The sequence below is a fragment of the Caloenas nicobarica genome, chromosome 2 (assembly GCF_036013445.1).
Source record: "Caloenas nicobarica isolate bCalNic1 chromosome 2, bCalNic1.hap1, whole genome shotgun sequence".
Classification (NCBI taxonomy): Eukaryota; Metazoa; Chordata; class Aves; order Columbiformes; family Columbidae; genus Caloenas; species Caloenas nicobarica.
Window position 1 is genome coordinate 31,102,541 of NC_088246.1, and position 21,299 is coordinate 31,123,839.

Here is a 21,299-nt window from a genome sequence, read left to right on the forward strand (position 1 = left end):
GTTTAAGACTTTATGTTTTCTTTTAATTAAGTCTTTATCATTCTGCATAATTACTTTTTATTTGCACACCAAAATCTGTGTACACTAATACATCAGAAAAAAACTCTTTCCGTAGGTCTTATTGTTTGAAGTGCTTTACTACTTTCTTTCAGGCTTATACATAGCTTGTTATCAAATAACTGCATAAATTGATTCAGATTTAAAAACAAACCAATGTATGTTTGCATAATGAACTCAAAAGAACCATTCTTTTCATATTTCAGCTTGTTGTTGCATTGGGTTTGCGTGGTAACGTTTCGGTAGTGAGTGGGTTACAAGGGTGGCTTCTCTATGAGAAGATGCCAGAAGCTTCCCCCATGTCTGACAGAGCCAATGCCAGTCGGCTCCAAGGCAGACCCGCTGCTGACAAAGGCTGAGTCCATCAGCGATGGTGGTAGCGCCACTGGGATAACACGGTTAAGAAGCTGGGGGGGGCGGGGTGGGCAGGGAACTGCTGCGCAACAACAGCAAAGAGGGGGGAACAAGAATATATGAGAAAAACAGCTCTACAGATGCCATGGTCAGTGAAGAAGGAGGGCAGGAGATGCTCCAGGTGCCAGAGAGGAGATTCCCCTGCAGCCCGTGGTGCAGACCACAGTGAGGCCGGCTGAGCTGTCCCCTGCAGCCATGGAGGTCCGTGGTGGAGCAGAGATCCACCTGCAGCCCGGGGAGGACCCCACGCTGGAGCAGGTGGATGCACCTGAAAGTGGCTGTGACCCCACGGGCAGCCCACGTTGGAGCAGGCTCCTGGCAGGACTTGTGACCCCACAAGGGACCCAGGCTGGAACAGTCTGTTCCTGAAGGACTGCACCCCGTGGAAAAGACCCAGACTGGAGCAGTTCATGGAGGACTGTCTCTTGCGGGTGGTACCCCACACTGGAGCAGTGGAAGAGCGTAAAAAGTGACAGAGTGGCTTGACGGGCACCTGGCATCCAGCCAAGGTCAAGCCAGCATAGTTGTACAAAAGTAATTCTGATTCCAGTGATCTCATTAAGTAGATGTGATTATCAGCCATTAAGAGTATGAACCAAAGTCACTGACATGCAAGGTAGACAGGTTTTTGGGAGACTATACTCTTTGTTCCAGTACTCATTTTAGGCCAGATTCAAACTAAAATAGGTATTACAAATACTATATTTTGTATGTTTAAGAAAGTGTATCTGTTAAAAATTTCCACAGTCAAAATAATGTAATTTAGGCAAGACTTATGAAGTCAAGTCTATACACCAAACTGAATGAAAGGCAGAGCAAATGACAACCCCACATATCAGCAGGTGAGTGAAAACCAAATCACCTTGCTATAAACTCCCTACTGTATTCCAGAGTCCTTCAGTGAAACCTACTCCTCAGCGCAAGGCAAGGCTGAGGGCTCATCACCAACACTTGTTGGTGGGCAACTGCCACAAAGTCAAACCTCCTTACAGTGTTGTCTTCTGACACCCAGATCATCACCCTTCCTGCAGGAGCCCTGCTGGTACCTCAAGTCACATGCTGGAGAGAAGTGTGCAATGCCTTTTTTTTTTCTTTTTCAATTAAATCAAATGCTACCAAGCCAGCCAAACTCTAGTAGAATTCTACTAGAAACATGGTGATTTTTCAGTTCACTACCTTGCCATGTTCAATAAAGACAATGAAATACCAAAGCAATTATATATTGAAACTTCATAAAATTCCACATAATTTAATTACTATATAGCAATGGATAAAGGCATCTACTGTCACAACATTTCATATCTCTACATGTTAGATAAAAATGTATCAAATATAAAAATATTGGCTCCAAGTAAATATTTTTTTAATTGCATTTTAAAGTCTTAAATCACACAATCAAAAGACACTGCTATCGAGTCATTTAGCAAAATTAAATTGGGCAGCTCAGAAATTCAAAATAAGACCCATATCTAGGTTATATTCCCTTGGTATTACATGTTGAAGTCTGTATACCATTAACAATTTTTTTTTCTAATTGCATCAGAAATTGTACTATTTATACAAAGACGCATCACAGTTCACCTTTTTGAACAACTAACATCCTTCTATTCCAGTTAAGTAGAGTAAGCTTGAAAGATACCATGTCTTTATTTTATGTACACACACAAATGTGAACAAAAACCAATACAACCAATTTCACCCAATACGTTATCGTGACACCAACAGTTCTATTAAAGCAATGGCTCTGAACTACGGTGCACGCAAGAAGTGCTGGAGGAGTAAAGGGAAGCAGAAAGAAAAGGAATATATTAAATGCCTTTTTTCCCCATAATGAAGATGACAAATATCTTGGTAAATGCTGCATTGAAGGCTTAAATTGAAAGAATGCATAGAAAAAACCCCACATAACTGCTCTCTCTCTATCAGAAGTCTTCAATTTCTGGTATTGAAAAAATTAATGAAAAATCATTTTTAAATATTTTCCCAGGAAGAAGTAAACGTTTTCAGACACAAATATTTTCTTTAAACTGCTACGCTATGTTTTTTATTCATTTGGTGATGTAATTTGAAAGAAACAAGCTCGTTCACATCAAACATGAAAAACAAAATTTTGTTTGCCATGGTCTTTGAAGGCAACAGAACATCAATATAAAACTTGGATGTGCTCTTTCTAAGCTCCGCGTAACTGCACCTTGTTTCCCTTTATTTAATGTTTCTGTGTGTTACATACAAATAAAAGAACTACTAAAAAGCATGGATATTTTCATTTCTCAGACTCCTACCAGATTTTTACTGCCTTCTTTTAAGGAGGAAGTCCTAACTGATTAAATGCCAGGCAGGTACCAATGTCTTACATTCCACTATGAAATGAGAAACAAAATAGCTCCTTGCTTGGTAAAATCATTAAGGATTTAAAGCAGTATATAGAGCAAGTTTCCTTCATCTCTACAGCTAATCCTTTGAAACAAGAAGGTGGCATGGGGAAGAAACATACTTTATTAATAATTAGAATCCTTTATAGAACAATTGTAGAAAACTGTGAGACTCAAATTGACCTGTTCCAGAAAGCATCATGTAAATATTTCTGGCCAATTTTTTTTGGTTCAATGACATAGCATTAGATAAGTATCATTCATTATTTAATGTGATATCATGAAAATATTAAGAATCTCAATCACATTCCACTGGAATGTACAATTACAGTTAACTCTAATAATCATTTTATGATTATTCTATTAGATGACTACACTGAAATACAATTAAGTATATGCTGTGATGTCATAGGCACAAAAAACCCAATCATCAGTCTTCATTTTACCTTATATGCAAATGTTTCCTCTACTATAAATCAACAACAGTAATAAATCATATGAGATTTTCTCCATTTAAAAAACCCACAAATTTAGTTTACTTATCACACAGGAAAACTTCCTAAATATTACTGATCCTTTCCAGCTCAGTTCTTATCAGGCCTCATAAACTGTCGCTTAAATCTAACTTCTCATATTCAGTATCTGTTCTCTAAGCACAAAACTCTGAGCCACTTAAATTAACTAAAAAAAAAAAGGATCTTCAGCTCAGTAAGATTTTTGTTTCCTGCTCTTTCACAGGACAACTCCTCCTTCACATTGCTTATAGAAGTAGAAACATCTTGAGATGTGTTTCTCCTGGAATCTCCATGTTTCCTTCCTGAGCAAGTCTTCTTTTTAACTACAAACCCCACTCCAGTGGCCTACAAATTCTTATGGTGAGTTTAAGGCAGCAAGGCCATAAAAATATACTCTCCAAATACCTGTAGTCACACTACGTGGTACTATACTGGATAACAATAAAAATAAAAGAACTTACAGACACTAACAGATTTTTTTCCCTTCCAAAGAATTTATCTTTTGGATTAAAAAAAATAAACATAAACCATAATTTAACCTCTTATTTGACAATGAATAGTATCAATAACATCATCACATTATATTCTGCATTCAAAATATTCTTAATAATCCATAAAATCACATATTTAAAAAATTACTTACATTCCGCATATTTCTGAAGCTGGGAAAACTCTCCCGGACTAAGGTTAACCCACTTCTCTTGGCTCGTCATCCTGGCAGCAAGGGTCCTTGTTAAATATCAGAAAAACATTCCCTTCGACCCAAGTGACACAATCTCCCTAAGGATTCTTAGCTTCAGTTCACAGTGCTTGGAGACTGGAGGGATGGCATCAGTCAACGTGGATGAAGTTTTTGATGCTATGAACTGTTCCCAAGATGTTGGTTCAGTGGCAAGTTACAGCCCTATTAAAAGAAGATCAAACATCAGAAGCATAAATATCACTTTTATTACTGAAATAAATCTAACTTCTAAATATTTTCTTATACACAATTTTGCTCAAAAGCTTTCCATAAAATATTTGTCTATAAATAGTTTTATACGTATTTCCAAACTTTATTTTTATAATGCCAAATGCTTATATGCAGCACTGATAATAAAAAAATACCAGTTGTTTACAATCAAATTCTACCTGGACACCTTGTGTGGGATTTTTCTGTTTTAGTAAAAAACACTGCAACACTAGATACTATCTATTAGTAAACTTAGTTCCCTATGATTTTAAAATGTGATCCAGGTAACTGGGTTTGTACCAAATTACATCATTGCACAGTGCTGTGTGGCCTTGTCAGAAATGCTCTGAGGCTTCTAACTCCCCATGTCAAAACCAAAACAGATTCTACAGTTTGGTAAGAAATTCACACAAGAGCTATATAAATATTAAACTATTCTAACAAAATAGTAGAGGTTTGATTTTAAAATGTCACAGCATTGCTGAAGTCACTACTGAAAATCAAACGTAACTGTTGGCATCATTGCAAATCAGTTCAGGAAAAAAAAAAAAAAAGATCAAACTGTGGGTGCCATCTCATTCTAGTTTCATGCAGTTTTTACCTCATTAAGACAGACCTTACAAAGGCAATGCATTACCAGCACCACTCCTTGCACAACAGGTAGGGCATTTTTTGTCTAATTTTAACCATCTGAAAGTCAGGTAGCTCAGCCAAAATTGTCATCTGGGGCTCCCTCTTTAATCAGCAGAAGGAGACAGGTGGTCTAGACAACAATTAATCCCTCCAGTTTAAACATAATCTTAAAATATGATGAATTGCCTTCTTGCGGTATTTATCTTTCGCTGGTGATTACAGAGGTTGCCTAGATGACAAGTTTAGACTAGAAAGCTAATTTTAGACCATAAGTGGAATCTATTTATATGCCTAGCAATGCATCATTTACAAGGGTCAAATTACAAAAAGAGCAAAGGAAAAGTTCAGGAGAGAAGAGACTGACACAGTAATGGAAAGAGTGCTATGGAGGAAGATGTTGGCAGCAGGCAGAGCAGAGAAGAAGGATTAAGATGTCATGAGGAGGAAGAAAAAAGAAAAAAGAAATAGAGTAGCTAGGAACAGAAGCATATGAAAAAGATACATTAGTCCCAGAGCAATGGCTCTCAGGCCCTTCTCAGTGAATGACTGAAGCATATGTACCCATATTATGAGCAAGTAAGGCTATCTAAATGCAACAACAGATTACTTGGCATCTGCCTTTTTTTAAAAATTTGAACTGAAAGAGATTCCTATGCTCTTCATCTTCTCAAGTCAGAATAAAGCAGAGTGATAAGGTGGAGGAGGTAAGATCCAGAACACTGACTGAACAAATAACAAAAACTAATGGTAACATGGAGACTGGGATGGAACAAGCAAGATCAATGTGGATAATGTTGGCCAAGCGCAAGGCACATCATCCCTCAAACATCAGTGAATCAATGTCAGTGTCACAGAAAGAGCAGTAACTTTGAAAGCTAGAAGTGATATTCATTAGGAAAAGCTATAATTCTGTCTTGAGAACCTCAGTCCTCTTATTTATGACAAGAGAAAATAACTACAGTCAATTGGGACACTTCGATCAAATTAGAGATGTTTCATTTCTGGCACTTGATTAGATTGTATGGAAGATAGTTTTATTTCCTTAAAGACATATATTTTTCTCATATGCTTGACAGCTGATTAGGTTTTATTGAAAATGGTTTTTTTATTTGCATAACTGATTTAATACAACCAAGATTTTCTACCACAATTTCATTCAGTATTACTTTATTTTATTCTTAACTACAATAGCTTCATTACCTGCAAAAGCTAACATTAGCTCAATTATTCAATACGAATATTTGTGATAAGCATCTTACCATTAGAGTTGCTATCTCTAGCAGGGTAATAACTACTGTGCACTCTAAACTGACCAATCTATTCACATGCAATACTTTCAGCTGGCCACCATCTATAGGATTAGTTGTACACACAGTGTATGGGCAGTGAAAACTGATGTTTTCCCCTTGACTTGCTCGTCTCCAGCTTCAGATCTAGATTACCACCTCTGATACCCTTTCCCCTTTACCAGACACCCAGGCTCTGCTGGCTGCAAACAGTGATGCAAGAAAACGTGCATAACCTGAATGAGAACAGTGGAAAAGTTTAGTATGGGGATGACAGCCCACGGGAAAGAAGATGTAGTCTGTGTGTAAGTCAGCAGAGATATCATGAAAGAAACAACAGAGTTTAAGGCTACGTTATTATCTTGGAAGACTCTCCAAATGCAAATTCCTTCCTTTGAAAGCGAAGACTGGTAGGGCTCTAGTGGAACTAGTTTGCCAAGTTTAATTCAGGCACAGTAACAGGGAGGCAGGCAGTCCCCTGAGGATGCCCAGCTGGTGTCTGAACTGCAGCCAGGTCCTGCACATCACCTCAGTACATGTCACGTGGGAATATGCAGAAACAACAGCAAAGAATCTCAGGAAAAAGGGACCTTACAGAGATTCCTTTTTCTAGTTTCCTATTAAGTTCTGCTGCAGTGGAGTCCTAAATAAAGAATAGATCACTGCTCCCTGCATCCTTCAGTTTTCATAGTTAAACCTTTAATAGTGGTATTTTCCCATTTTATCTGGATAGTAATATAGCTTAAAAAAAAAAAAAAAATCAAGCACCTTACAGAGATGCTGAGGACAAAAGCCAGCAAAGCATATTTGTGTTATATGATGTGTGCAATTTGTTAAGGTAAACATTTCAATATCACCTATATCTTATAAAAATTATGTTCCTTTGTGTAGAAGAAAATATTAATTTACATTATCTTTTTCAGTAGCATTTAATTTAAACCATAGAATAATTTAGGTTGGAAAAGCCCTTCAAGATCATCGAGTCCAACCATTACCCTAACACTGCCAAGTCCACCACTAAACCATGTCCCTAAGTGCCCCATCTTTTAAACACCTCCAGGGATGGTGACTCTACCACTTCCCTGGGCAGCCTGTTCCAATGCCTGACAACCCTGTCCGCGAAGAATTTTTTTCTAATATCCAATCTGAACCTTCCCTGGTGCAACTTGAGACCATTTCCTTGTGTTCTATCACTTGTTACCTGGGAGAAGAGACCAACACCCTCCATGCTACAAACCCCTTTCAGGTAGTTGTAGAGAGTGACAAGGTTTCCCCTCAGCCTTCTCTTCTTCAGGCCAAACAGCCCCAGTTCCCCCAGCTGCTCCTCATCAGACTTGTGCTCCAGACCCTTCACCAGCTTCATTGCTCTTCTCTGGACATGCTCCAGCATCTCAAAGTCTCTCTTGAAGTGAGGGGCCCAAAACTGAACACGCTATTCAAGATGCAGCCTCACCAGTGCCAAGAACAGGACGACAATCACTTGCCTATTCTTGCTGGCCACACTATTTCTGTTACAAGCCAGGATGTTATTTGCCTTCTTGGCCACCTGGGCACACTGCTGGCTCAAACGCATTCATTTGCAATTTATTTTAGTGCTCTTTCTCTATATACTTCAGGAAGGTCATGCAGTGAGAAACCTATACATAAGTACATGAAGAGAAAAACAGTAACAGGGACAATACTATCATGCAGGGGAAAAAAAAAAGAAAATAATCTTGAACTAAAACAATAATCAAATGTGCTTGCTAACAAGGAAAATAATGATCAGCAGCACTAAACAGATAGAAATAATGATTTACCTCTCCATTCAGATGTTAGTTACTTTGAAGAACACACTACAGCATACAGTTAAAACACGCAGGATGTCAGGTAGGGAACTCTTCCTCCAGTCCTCTAAGGGTCTGACCTATTGCAGGAAACTCGGATCTGTGCACACATTTTGTTGCTTAAGCAAAATTCACAGCCCTCTCAATCACAAAGCAGGCTTTACCAATAAGAGACGCTGGAAACACTACAATAATAAGCCATTCTATTCCAAAAATAATCAGGAAAAAATATTCTTAATTCTTCCTCCTCTATCCACTGACTATAATAAGTCTTAGAATGCCAGTCTCCGCTTTATAATATGTTTTTCTTTCTGGATTTGAGAGTTTATTAAGTTTTCTGTCAGGATTCCTACCAGGCCACATATCCAAACTAGGAAGCAAAACTTTGTTAAAAACTCTGCAAATCAAATTACTTAGCGTTCAGCCAACAATGTTAACAAACTTAGATTTCCAGGAATTGCCCATGCCACTGAAATCCCCAGTAGCTCTGCAGAAACCAGACTGAGGAGCAGAGAAAGGAATATACAATGAAGGAAAAAAACAAATATAAAGGCATATCCCCTACAGGCCAACCTCAACATTCAAATCATCTCATTACACCTCATAAAGTCCTCATTGCAAGAAAAGAGGAGTTTTTGGAAAGTAGGGGGGTTGAAATACATTCAGTCCTCCAAACAATACTGGGTTCGGCTTCAAGCTTCGATTCCAGAGGAGGACTGTGGCCTGTGGAAACACATCCAGATCCTCAACCAAGCCAGCTCCCTCTGCTTCCTCCTGAAAGGCAGGAGGGCTGCTTCTGGGGTCCATCCTCACCGTCGTGACTGAAAGCACGACACTCTTCTTCACACGTGCCTTCTGTTCACTACGACAGGGAAACCTCATCGCAGAATTACAGAATGGTTGGGGTTGGAAGGGACCTCTGGAGATCATCTAGTCCAACCCACCTGCTAAAGCAGGTTCACCTAGAGTACAACTAGGAATGCACTAGGTGGGTTTTGAATGTCTCCAGAGAAGGAGACTTCACAGCCTCTCCAGGTTCCAGTGCTCTGGCACCCTCAAAGTAGTTTTTTTTCTCATATTCAGATGGAACCTCCTGTGCTTCAGTCTGTGTCTGTTGCCCCTCATCCTATCATTCAGCACCACTGAAAGGAGTCTGGTCCCATCCTCTTGACATCCACCCTTGAGATATTTACAAACATTGACGAGATCCCCTCTCAGCCTTCTCTTCTCCAGGCTGAACAGACCCAGCTCTCTCAGTCTCTCCTCATAAGAAAAGTGCTCTAGGCCCCTGATCACCTTCGTAGCCCTCCACTGGACTCCCTCCAGTAATTCCTTATCCTTCTTAAACTGGGGAGCCCAGAACTGGACGCAGCACTGGCTTTTGGAATTACTCAGCCACTTTCTGCTTTCTACCAGCCCTTCCATAATATGCATCTCACAATTTCACCATTAATTACCACTTGCGCCATAAATGTGCCAGAGGGTAAGGCTGATGGCAAGATGGGGTGCAGGTGACAAAAAGACAGATTTTAACTAAGCACCTTCCATGCTATACAAGAGTGAGACGTTCAAGTCCTTTTCTCTCATTTCTCTGGTTTAGTATGCTTAATGAAGGAAAGGAAAAAAAAAAAAAAAAAGAGAAAGAATGACTATAAACCCTAAGGAAACAAGTTTCCTTCCAGGGAAACTACAGTTCTCCACAATATGAGTGATTAGTAATTTTTGCCTGAATAGTAGGAATAAATAACAGAATATTTTATACCTTAATTGCTATGGAGGCTGAAGCAATTATGCTTTTCAGAAGCTTTTCTGTACAGAGTGTACTTGGTGCTTCCTTCAGTTGGATCCTACACCTTCACCACAGTTAGCTGGACCCTGTGATTTCAGTGTAGGTGACATGGATTTTCCAAAGGAGAATTTTTACATCGAATACCACATCCTGACACATACACGAGTTTTTTCACTGAAACCAGTTCAGAAAGCAAGTACATTCTTTTTACTTACAAGACCAAAGCATCTTTCCTCTGAAAAACTCAGTGTCATTTGTGGGTTTAGCAAACAATGAAAAAGTGAACATTTCATCAACGCTTGTAGAAGACCAACTCAGCCTCCATGTGTAAAATATATTATTTTGTTATCGTATTTTAAAATCTATGTAACATTAATATATAAGAGATTATGATGCACTATTTATTCTCTATCCATTAAGCTGTTAAGATCAAAGTACATAATATTTCCTGAGCGCTGAAGGACCACACTTGCTCTTGAACCCACAGGACATTCTCTCCACTAAGGTCGCTACTGTCAAAAGAGCTGAACCTTAAAAAAAAAAACCACTAACAATCTCTGATTTCTTGGAAATGGGGGCATTATCTACAGATATACACGACAGTTTGTGTAGGTATTCTGGCAATTCATTTTACATTTTGTAGAAAACAAAGTCTCTACTGTCAGAAATACTTAAAATTTGAAAGTTTATTCTGAAGAGTTTAAGGGAAAAAATTTCAATCAAAAGCATCTGCTAATCACCATTCTGACTTCTTTACTCTCAAATACAGAAATATGGTGTTTATAATTGCTGTTGGATTAACAACATGGGTGGAAAAAAAAAAAGAGCCCCCATAACAAAACAACAGCTTTGTCCTACATAAATTCCATGTTTTACATAAAAACATCCTCCTCTTTTTGCATTATTTAGCATAAATGAAGTCATTTTAGTAGTATACATTTTTTTCAATTTAGCAAAGGATGCTTACTGATGTAAATTAACATAACTCTGAAATATAAACTCTAAACACTGATACACTGAAATCAGTGAAAATTTGCTTACCAAGCTGAAAATCCTTTAAAGGAGCGACTTCAGCACAACTCGAAAGCATGCATGTTTTCACAACTACTTTATCCCCCGGTGTACTAGTCTGGGTCATGTAAAAACATCAATTTAAATTTTAATACAAAGATATGGACTGCATTCCTCAGGGAAGCAATTATTCAAATTCACTTCCTCAAATTATTTACATGGAATATATCAGTAAACACTGGGAATACATGCAGCACGAAAACCATCGTGATAGGATAAGCAGAATAACTGAATCTTTGAGAAAACATTTCACCAATACTACAGTTTACGATAGTGAGAAATGATAGCAACAAAAACAGAGCACCAATGAAAACTGATCAGAATGCAAGATAGCAACTTCACTGAATACAACTACTTACATTTAAAACACAGGCATAATTTTTTAATTATTTTTTTTACTTTGCTCTACATGTACCTTAACTTCATCACATGACTACTTTAAAAGCAACTTCAGAGAGACCTTAAATTTTTCCAGCTCCTAGGCTAGCTACTTCCAAGTTGCTACACTAATTACCTAACAAGTCAGAAGAACTACATTCAAATTTCTCAGTGTTTTCTTCACTAAAAGAAATACCGAAATAAAAGAAACCTAAGGAGAACTTGGGACAAGGAAATGCCAGAATGTATATGTGCTGATGCATCATAGGTTTATAAAGGCTTTCTTCTTGCTTTAAATAACATAACTGAATAAACTAAAAATAAACCGACACCTTTTAAGATTGGAATTTATTTTACAGTTATGAGAGAAACAGTACATAATTTAAAATTCTTCTCTAAGAGAGAATCATGGAGCTGCTCCCAACATTAAAAACTTCTCAAAAACAATTTTAGGAAAACAGATCTTTAAAAATGAAAGCTTAGAAATGAAATTGGAGGAGTTAGTCATCCTTCTTATCATTTTACATGAATGACTAAGCTAGCAAACTCATCAATAGGGCTATTAAAATTTGGTACTGTGTCTTTTATGACTAAATGATCAGAGTGTATGATATTTTGATTGTATAAGTAATTGATTATAAACATACTGAAATGGAAAGATTAAAAAAAACACACCACACCAAGAAAATAGACAAACTGTTGACACAGAAACATTTCTACGCAGCTGTTAGTATTTTGAAACTGATGAATATCAAAAATATATTATTTGAAAATTAAAAGCCCTAAAAGAAGGCTGAATCACTAAGTCTTATGACTGCTGTTCTTCAATAAATGGAACAAAGCAATCCGGACAACAGAGCAGAGGATTTGCTAACTAGCTGCACCTCAAATCCTGTGTTCAGTTTTGGGGTCCTCACTACAAGACAGACATTGAGGCACTGGAGAGAGTTCAGAGAAGGGCAGTGAAGCTGGTGAGGGGCCTGGAGCACAAGTCTGATGAGGAGCAGCTGAGGGAACTGGGGCTGTTCAGCCTGGAGAAAAGGAGGCTGAGGACAGACCTGATCGCTGTCTGCAACTACCTGAAAGGAGGTTGTAGCATGGAGGGGGTTGGTCTCTTTTCCCGAGTAACAAGTGATAGGACAAGAGGAAATGGCCTCAAGTTGCACAAGGGGAGGTTTAGATTGGATATTAGGAAAAATGTCTTCATGGAAAGGGCTGTCAGGCATTGGAAGAGGCTGCCCAGGGAAGTGGTTGAGTCACCATCCCTGGAGGTGTTTAAAAGACACGTAGATGTCATGCTTAGGGACACGGTTTAGAGGCGGACTTGGCAGTGCTAGGTTAACAGTTGAACTCTATAATCTTGAAGGCCTTTTCCCACCAAAATGATTCTGTGATTCTTATAAGTTCTCTGCAATTCAGCATGTTTGGCTGTCCACTGGATAAATCACTCTGCAGAGAGGATTAATCACAATTCTTTCCACGCTGACCACTACAATTTCTATATGTTCACCAAAAACTCCTCCAAAATGAAAACCAACACAGAATAAACATCTTAGGGGCAACTGTGCATCTGCCACTTCCCCAAGAAAACCAGCTCCAGACATGCACCCCTTGGTGTGAACTCTACACAGACCTCCCTACAACCGGCACCACAAGTACCTGAGCACATACCAGCAGGGTGTTAAGCTCATCGACTATTATGTGTTCTGCCTCTTTCTTTCCATTCCCTCTTATGCGATGAACTGTAAATTCTGCATAACAATTAACTTTTGTTGGTCATAAGCTACAGGGTTTGGGTTTGTTTTGGTGGTTTTTTTGGTTTGTTTAATTGTTGGGTTTAATTAATTTCTCCCTATTTAGGTGCTCTAGGGGTGATTACACTAGAGGAAGGCGAAGCTGAAAACTGTAATTTACAAGTGGAGAAGATTTCTGATGATCCTTAATTTCCTGGGGCAGAAATGCATACTTCATGCTCAGAAATAAGCCTTTGAAGAGATGTGCTTTAGTCTTGTGACAAAAATGTTCCACTGCGCTCGAGGAAAAGATTTGTTAACCGCTGTCCTCATTCCAAAGCTTCATGCACTTTTAAAATGAAGTGGGAACAAGGCACTGGAGTTCCTTTTAAATAACTTGAGAAAATATGAACCTAACTTAATCTTCAACAGAAAATCTGTACAGAGAATAGAGATCAGGTTAGCAGGCAGGTTAAAAGATTTCATAGCAGAAGTTCATGCTATGTTGTTTTCTACTGGGTGGATTTTTTTTCTTTTTGCCCTAGGGAGAGAGCATCATGCAGAAGTTGATCCAACTATTGGAGTCCTAGGATACAAACAGCCGTCATTATGTCACTGTCCACTGGGACAGTGTGGAGTCCTCTAGACAACTACAAACAGTTTCATGTGTATTCACTAGTGTCACTATAAAAGAGTTCAGTGACAGTGAGCTACTAAAAGGAATATCATAAATTAGGATGAACCCTTGCCTATAGGAACACATATCTGCAGCCAAAGGAAACTGTGATGGCAGCTGCATCTCAAACTACTATTCCCTGTTCACCCATGCAATTCCTGACCTGTTCCAATTCACCTGCAAGGCGATGATAACTTGTAGGTTTGTGAAGGCTCTGTGAACATAACCACTTTGTGTTCCTAGCACTTGCTCTGATGGCACATCCACACTGCCACCATAGGCGTGGATGCACAAGTGGGGCATGAGCGTTGCAGTTTTGCTGAAGCAAAGCCAGCAGGGAATGGCCAAGTCGGCCAAGTACCAGGAGCACCAGGACGGGCGCTGCACCTCTGCCCAACCTCCTGTGCAGGAGCCCAAGCAATGCTGAAGTCCACACTGCCACAGTTTCACAGCTCTCAGTACGTGCAACTACTGCCTGAGGGCAGCTTGGCCTCATCTCTTTCAACAGCATAAACATACCCAAGTCTCTCACTCCATGTTACATCCTTATAAGTTTTCCTACGGGATATATACTGCTATTGACTGAGACAGAGAACTGGCATTTGTGAACATCACACAAGTGATTTGGTCATGGGTGGATGCGCATTATCTGACTGAGGGTCCTTTGTCTGTCTGTCTGTCTCCCTCAGACAGACTTACAGTCATGAAGACACAATTTTAACACACTGACCCATCTTTCAGATGGGACACCACCACATCCTCATGGCTAACTCTGCTGATTTTTTCAGAGGATTATGAGAAAATGACAATGAAATTTCTGGCCTCCACCTACTGATTACAAGATATTAAGTTGGTTTTGTTGTAAATGTTCAGTCTTTCATCCAAAGACTTCATCCTAAACCCCATCATTTTAAACATGTTAAGCTGTCTCCAGAATACTTTGTAGCTAAAAGATGCGATTTTTTCCCATGGATTTTTTAAACAACTAAAAATCAGTCTTTAGTTGCACTTTTAAATGACAAAATTGCATTTTCATGCAACTTAAGTTTGTGTTCTTTTTCCATGGTGCTCGGTTTTCAATATGAAATCTTACTTTTGTTAATTTGTGTTTCCCTGTGTTTTTCTCATCTTAAAGGGAAGAAGAAAAAACGGTTGAGCCTGTCTCTTCTTTCCCCTGGGAATTTTTTTGGCTGAGCTGGCTTATATTATGCTTGCATTTTTAAAATAGTTTCTCTCTGAAGAAAGGCTTTGTATTTCTGTTATGTTTTTCTAGTATGTTTTTCTCTGGAGTTCTACCTAATTATTTTCTCTCTTTAAATGTTGCAATTAATTCTCCTCAGACTCAGCTTATGTTTTTACACAGTAGTCCTTGGCACTAAACTTTATTGCTACTGTAAGTACAATTATCTAAAGATAGGAGAAATGTGGAACTGGCGGAAAGAAGTAAAATATTTTCCAACACATGAAGCTTCCGACACACAAGCCTTTCCCCAAGTCTGAGAACAGATGCAAGAACCTTCAAGCTAAGCATAGGTTACAATAAATTATTCTGAGATTAACTTACTTATTTTATATTTTAAGAGAAAGGGTAGTTGATTTCCTATTGCTAGTCTAGACCACACACACACGTCCTGCAGGATTTGGTTTTGGTTTTGCTTGCTTTGTCTATAGACTGCTGAATATATTGCTGGAGGGTCCACTGGTGGCACTTTGCACCTCCTGACTTCTTGAGGGTGACAGCATCACCTGTCCTCACCAGCCTGTGAAGACAAGTGTCTGGTTTCGCCACCTTCCAGTTCTTTTTGGCTATACTACTGACAAACTTGGGAACAGCCTGCTTAGGATACAGTAATAAAACATGCTCTAAATTACCCGAAAAGAGGCACAGGATAAATGCATGTGAAGTTCTTATGATACTACAGCGAGCAATTTACCTTGCATATGCACTGTTGGCTACAAAACTCAACTCAGTTTACAAGGCTGTAGCTTGAAATTTGAAACAATTTCCCCTGACTTTGCTGGATATTGATGTTTGGTTTTCCTCATCCTCTGAAATTCCACTGGAGACCCATAGGATTTTGCCCAAGAAAGTTTTAATGTTATCCCCAAATTGTAGTCAAGAGCCAAACTAGTATTAAATAATCTCCATCTCCATATTGGAACACCTTTCACAGCACTAGACATCTTCTAGTGTAGGTCGTCCTGCTTTTGCTATTACTATATTTGTCATGAACCAAAAATTAATGATATGTATACCTCTAAATCATAAACACTGTCACTTAAACGATTCATCATCTTCTGTGCAATTCATTTTTACCAGGGCTTTAAAAGGCAAAAGATACACAATGGTTGATACACTCCCTTTTGTTTCCCTTTAAAAAAAGTAAATATGTATGTGTGTATATATATACACATACATCTAGTGAGGAAAAAAAAGCAGCTTAGTCCATTCTGACAATATTTTTAAGCCTTCATTTGTTCTTCTGTAAGTGGAATAATTACATAATTCGGTCTTCTGGACTCCACTCCCACACAGAACAGAGGTATCAGATAAGAGTGCTGCCACTGCTGACAATACTAATTACACATGCACTGCCTCCATGAGTGTATATTCTTATATTTTATAGCAGCAGCACTAACCACAAATGACTGCAAACCTGTATCTGTTACTTTATTTCATATCCACGAAAGTCCTTCTGCTTTCAAGCTGCAATCTGTTTTGCTGGTTTTGTTAGTTTCTCAGATGAAGCACTGAGATGCACACACTGCACATGACTTTGTATGTGAGGACCTCAAGTCTTCTTAAATTGTTTCCTTTACTTCAAACTTTATGATCCCACAACTTAACATTTAGAACGTGATGTATAACTATCTTGAGGCAACTGAAGGTCTACTCACTGAAACAAAGGTGTCTCAGAAATGCTTAAAATTTCATTTGTATCGATAATTACAAAAAAAATAATAAATTGGCCCCACAGAGCTTCCCCATGATCATGCAAATGTCAAAATTACCTACAAGGCTTATGCTCAGCTTTTCATTACGAGAAACTGTGAAGAAAACCTTGTTACTTATGAATAGGCACAAATTTATTAAGTCACATTTCATGTTTCATTGTTTTTCAATATTTTTATCCCGTAATTGTTTTATATAGCTCAGTCTGTAGTTAGTAATCACTGTAGTAGTTCTTCTTCCATCTACCTGTACAAAGTCATCACTAAAGTCTGGATGTTTTATGAGAAGACTGTATATGAAATATGTATATTACAGGCTTGAATTCCATTTAAATCGTGCAAGACAGAACATAAATGCAAATAAAAAAATATATTTTTTTCAGGGTTAATAATTATTCTATATTGTTATTATTCTATATTGTCCATTATTGTGAAGAGATTTTCCAAAGTCCTTTGTGTGGTCTACTCTTATCAACAGGCACAGGATCTATATACATGTATAACACTCTACCCAGAAGCCACCCATGTAAAGCTCACTTTCATCAACTAGAGAACTTGTGAATTTTAAAAACAGTTATGTTAACAGAATTAATAGTGTTAAACTTTACTAAATGAGTCATTCCTTTCACCTGTTCTGTATTAAAACATGCACAACTGAATTCTTCCACATATGAAATAAGCATAAAAAGGTTTGCTTCACTTGCATCCTCTTTATATCACAAGAATATCACGGCTATGTGACCTGTAAGTCACTCAGTTTACTAAGTTCATCCTATTTTGGTATAGCTCATGACATTTTAAAATAAAGAGAAAAATTATTCATTACTTAAAACTGTTCCATGAGGAGTTCTTTATTCCAATCTTATATTTTTAATTATAAAGTTATACTTTATAATGAAACAGAAGTTTATCTTCTGAGAAAATTCACCAAAGACCAGATAAGATATCATAAACCCTCCATCCTCGAAAAGACAATCTGCATTTAAAATTAACCTGTTTATAAGTTCCAACGGAAATTCACAGAAGTGGTTTTGCTGCACTCCAGTCAGTTTTATAATTAATTTATTTCTTTTTGCTCATATTTGCACTAATCAAAAGAGAGTTAGCACCTCTGTTTTATCATTTGAGGCATGTCAAGCAACATACCCAAGACCAAAGGATGACTATTAGTCACAAGAAGAAAAAGCCAACAAACACACACCACAGAGAAAGGTCATCCATATCGGGTCACATGCATCCACGCAAATATGCAATTCAAAATTTGAGATACTATTGTTTAGACTTAGCTGCTCAGACTACACAGGCAGAAATCACAGAGCTGAGCTGAACTGGGCAACTGGGACTATGCAGCCTGGGCACTGTGTTGCTCTTCTGACCTAAGTGGAGCGTCTGCACTCTGCTGCCCAACAGTGCCTACGTACACTTCATTTTTCTGCTCATTCTTTACAAGCTGGTTTGGTCCATGGAGCAGATGAAAAATGTCAAGTAACTACTAATTACACAATTATTATGTGCTTGTACTATAAAAGCAGAAACTGGGATAAGATTGACTATATCACTGACAGTACAACATACACAAGGGACTCATCTACTTTAAGGACTAGAAAATAAGAGAAAGACAAATATTCCATTTTACAGAAAGTAAGTAAAGAACTGAAATTCCTGAAATTAATACAGACCTAGTGCTCAACTTTAAAAAGTGGCTAGATCTCAGCTGGCATTAATTAATGTATTTTAAATTCACTAGACACACCAAAACATTTGTTCTCGAATAATTCGCTCGCTATCACACAGGAAGTGTGTGGAAAAGTCGGGAACTGAATTGAGATCTGTAATTGAATATATTTAAACATATGAACAGTGCTAATTTATGTAAGTCAATAAAATGGTCCTACTTCTTAACGGCTTTATTTTTGTCTATCCTATCAAGTTCGAGTTGGTAAATTTAAGTCTAAATGCCTGAAAAAGTATTTAACTTAGAAGAAAGTCGTATATTATAAAAATTATCGTTGATATCTAATTATCCAAACCACAGAATTTTAATTAAAATTCCCTAGCTTTAGTTCATACACCATTAATTAAAACAAGAAGTAGTTCAAAGGAAGTAGATACTGCCGAGGTAACATTATCTCTTACAGATTTAACTGCATATATCCAGTAACGTCACCATTCCAGAAAACTGTGGCTGTTTTTAAATTACTTGAGCACGTGTACTGTGGTTTGCCCCAGGGCCCTGGTTTTTCCAGTCACCCCCACTGGGGACCTGGCTGGAAAATGTCACGGCTCCCATCCAGTTCCAGCAGCTCCACTCCTCTTCCACAGAGGTAGGACAGGCCAAGCCCTGTCCAAAATGATGCTGGCAGGGCCTGGTCTACACTCCAAAGGCCAGAAACTTCTCCTGATGTATCGACTTCTTTGTCCCAGTAAAAGCATCCTATGTAAAAGGAAGATGGAGATTCTGAGCAAGGTGTCTTAGGGTATAAACCTAACGCAGATCACCCAGGCTCAGATCTTAACCGCTGCACTGTCTTTCCCCTCGAGGAGGGCAAAGGTAGAAACCTTAAGCAAAGAGAAATTACGAAAAAGCTGGTGCTACTTGGAATTTAAAACTGCAAAGTGCCAAATACTCTGCTTTCAGAAGTAAGTGAGGATTCAGTGCATTAGGCTTTTTCAGACTCTGGACTTCTCAGACACACAAACCAAAAGATTATTCGAGAGATTATTATAGCTCTCTAACATTTACTAGTAGTTTCCAGTTCTCAAGGTTCCCAGGCACCAATTGCATCACTAGATTTAGCTTACATTTCCTAAATTGGCACAACTCAAATAAGCAAGTTATTTCTTTTGGCATCTTAGAAGAATGAAAAACATAGACTTAGTATATCTACAAAACTCACAGTAAAAATATCATGATGTAAATACACGTGCAACATAATTTTGTTTCCTATTTTCATTTTTCTTCAGGATAAGTATATTGAACATTACTGCTATTATATCTTGTTAGTATTTTAGAAACCTACCTCTGATAAAAGTGAAATTATGAACATATATATTTCTGTATAGATACATCAGAATATTTTCATGAAAATAAATAACCTTTCATATTGTTTTGCACATTTCCCCCCTATTTTACTTAGTCATGAAATTTATCTAGCCCTTTTAATAACAGGTGTCACCAATAATGGTGGCAGACCTCTCACAATAGTATTGCTTAATTAATTACTAAGTCCAAGTTGGCACAGATAATAGATTAGATACTTACACTGATTAGTTGTGAACCAGAACTATGACTCTCAAGTATTTCGATACCTATACAGTATTCTTTTACAGCTTTAAAACCTGTACATATTAACTGAAAAAGTTCCAGTAAATAATATTAACAAATAAATGTGCATTATTTTTCTGCCAAAAAGTTAAATGGGAGAGAGATCTAACATGCATTCTTGCTAGTTATAATTACAGATAATACTGTACTTATTGATGTTTAAAATTTTGGATGCACGAAGTTTTCCTGAACAGTCAAAAGCAGTTACTGTACTAGCATTTTCAAAATACTCCAAAACTCCAAAAATACTTTACTGAAAATAGCAAGTTTCGCTTGCTTGGCAGAGTCAGCAGAGTTATGCATATTTTTTAGATATATCAAAAGTTACAAAAACACGTCTTCTCTTTTATGGGACATCATGATTGCTCCATTTGTGGTGAATTTGCCCTGGGACACAGCATTTTACAAAGAAAATTGCATTACAATGGCCCACATTGTGTCATCTGTTTTAAGAACTCTCCAGTGATTTCTATGGAGCATGATCTTCAAAAATAAATGAAACAAGCTGTCCCAAAGTGCCTTTTTTTTTTTGTTACCTAGCTTAAATACTTTTGATCAAAAAGATTCTGAAATATTCAGAACTCTGTAGCATCACCACTAAGTTATCTCCTTAATCTTCATCTATTCCCAAATGGGTGAGCAGGTACGTGGACTGATGGTGACGCATGGGGCAGCTCCGTGGCTGCAGAGGCAGGTGAGGATTCCCACAACACGGGTTGCAAAGGGAGCCCCAGGTCTCCCTGGAGGCAAGTGCTGCTGGCTCCCCTTCCACTCACACCTCCAGCAGGAACACCCTGTGCCACAGGTACCCGCAAACGCTGCAGCAGCAGCAGCACAGCCAACGGCATCATCCACACCAGCAAAATAAGCAGGCATAGGGGCACGGACCTAGAGAGGCCAGATGGCCACGAGTAAAAACGCTAGAGATCTGACAGACTAACATGATCCTCTGTCAGAGTCTAATAAGGATAATGGCTGAAATACTGTGGCAAAACTAGTTCATCCAGCCACAGGAGACGGTACAATCAGTATAGGGTGAATTGCGATGTACATATCAACGACAAGCTAACGAGCCACAGACCAGGCCAGCTGGCCCACACAGGAGGTGGGGGACGTGCCAGAGGGCACATAGCTCCACCTTCTGGTACACCCAGCGTGGCACAACGCGAAAAGCTGAGACCCTTCAACACGGCTGGAGACTTGTCAATCTTTCACAATCACCCCTTCCCCCCAGACTTTTCTCTCTTTCACAATAACACCTCCACAAAAGACCAAAAGTTACGCAAGCGGGCAACCCAGAGGGCTATGAAGGCCCACCTT

At 38.4% G+C, this 21,299-nt stretch overlaps 1 protein-coding gene across 6 annotated transcripts in view; it reads right to left on the bottom strand.

Annotated features, from left to right (window-relative positions):
• The window catches only part of DGKB (diacylglycerol kinase beta), a 320,219-nt gene extending 316,148 nt beyond the window's left edge, over positions 1–4,071 (bottom strand). For all 6 annotated transcript variants that reach the window (XM_065627599.1, XM_065627600.1, XM_065627602.1 and 3 more), the window contains exon 1: positions 4,002–4,071. In XM_065627599.1, coding sequence (XP_065483671.1) covers positions 4,002–4,071 — 70 coding nt within the window. The remainder of the gene's footprint in view (positions 1–4,001) is intronic.
• Between the last annotated feature and the right edge of the window lie 17,228 nt (positions 4,072–21,299).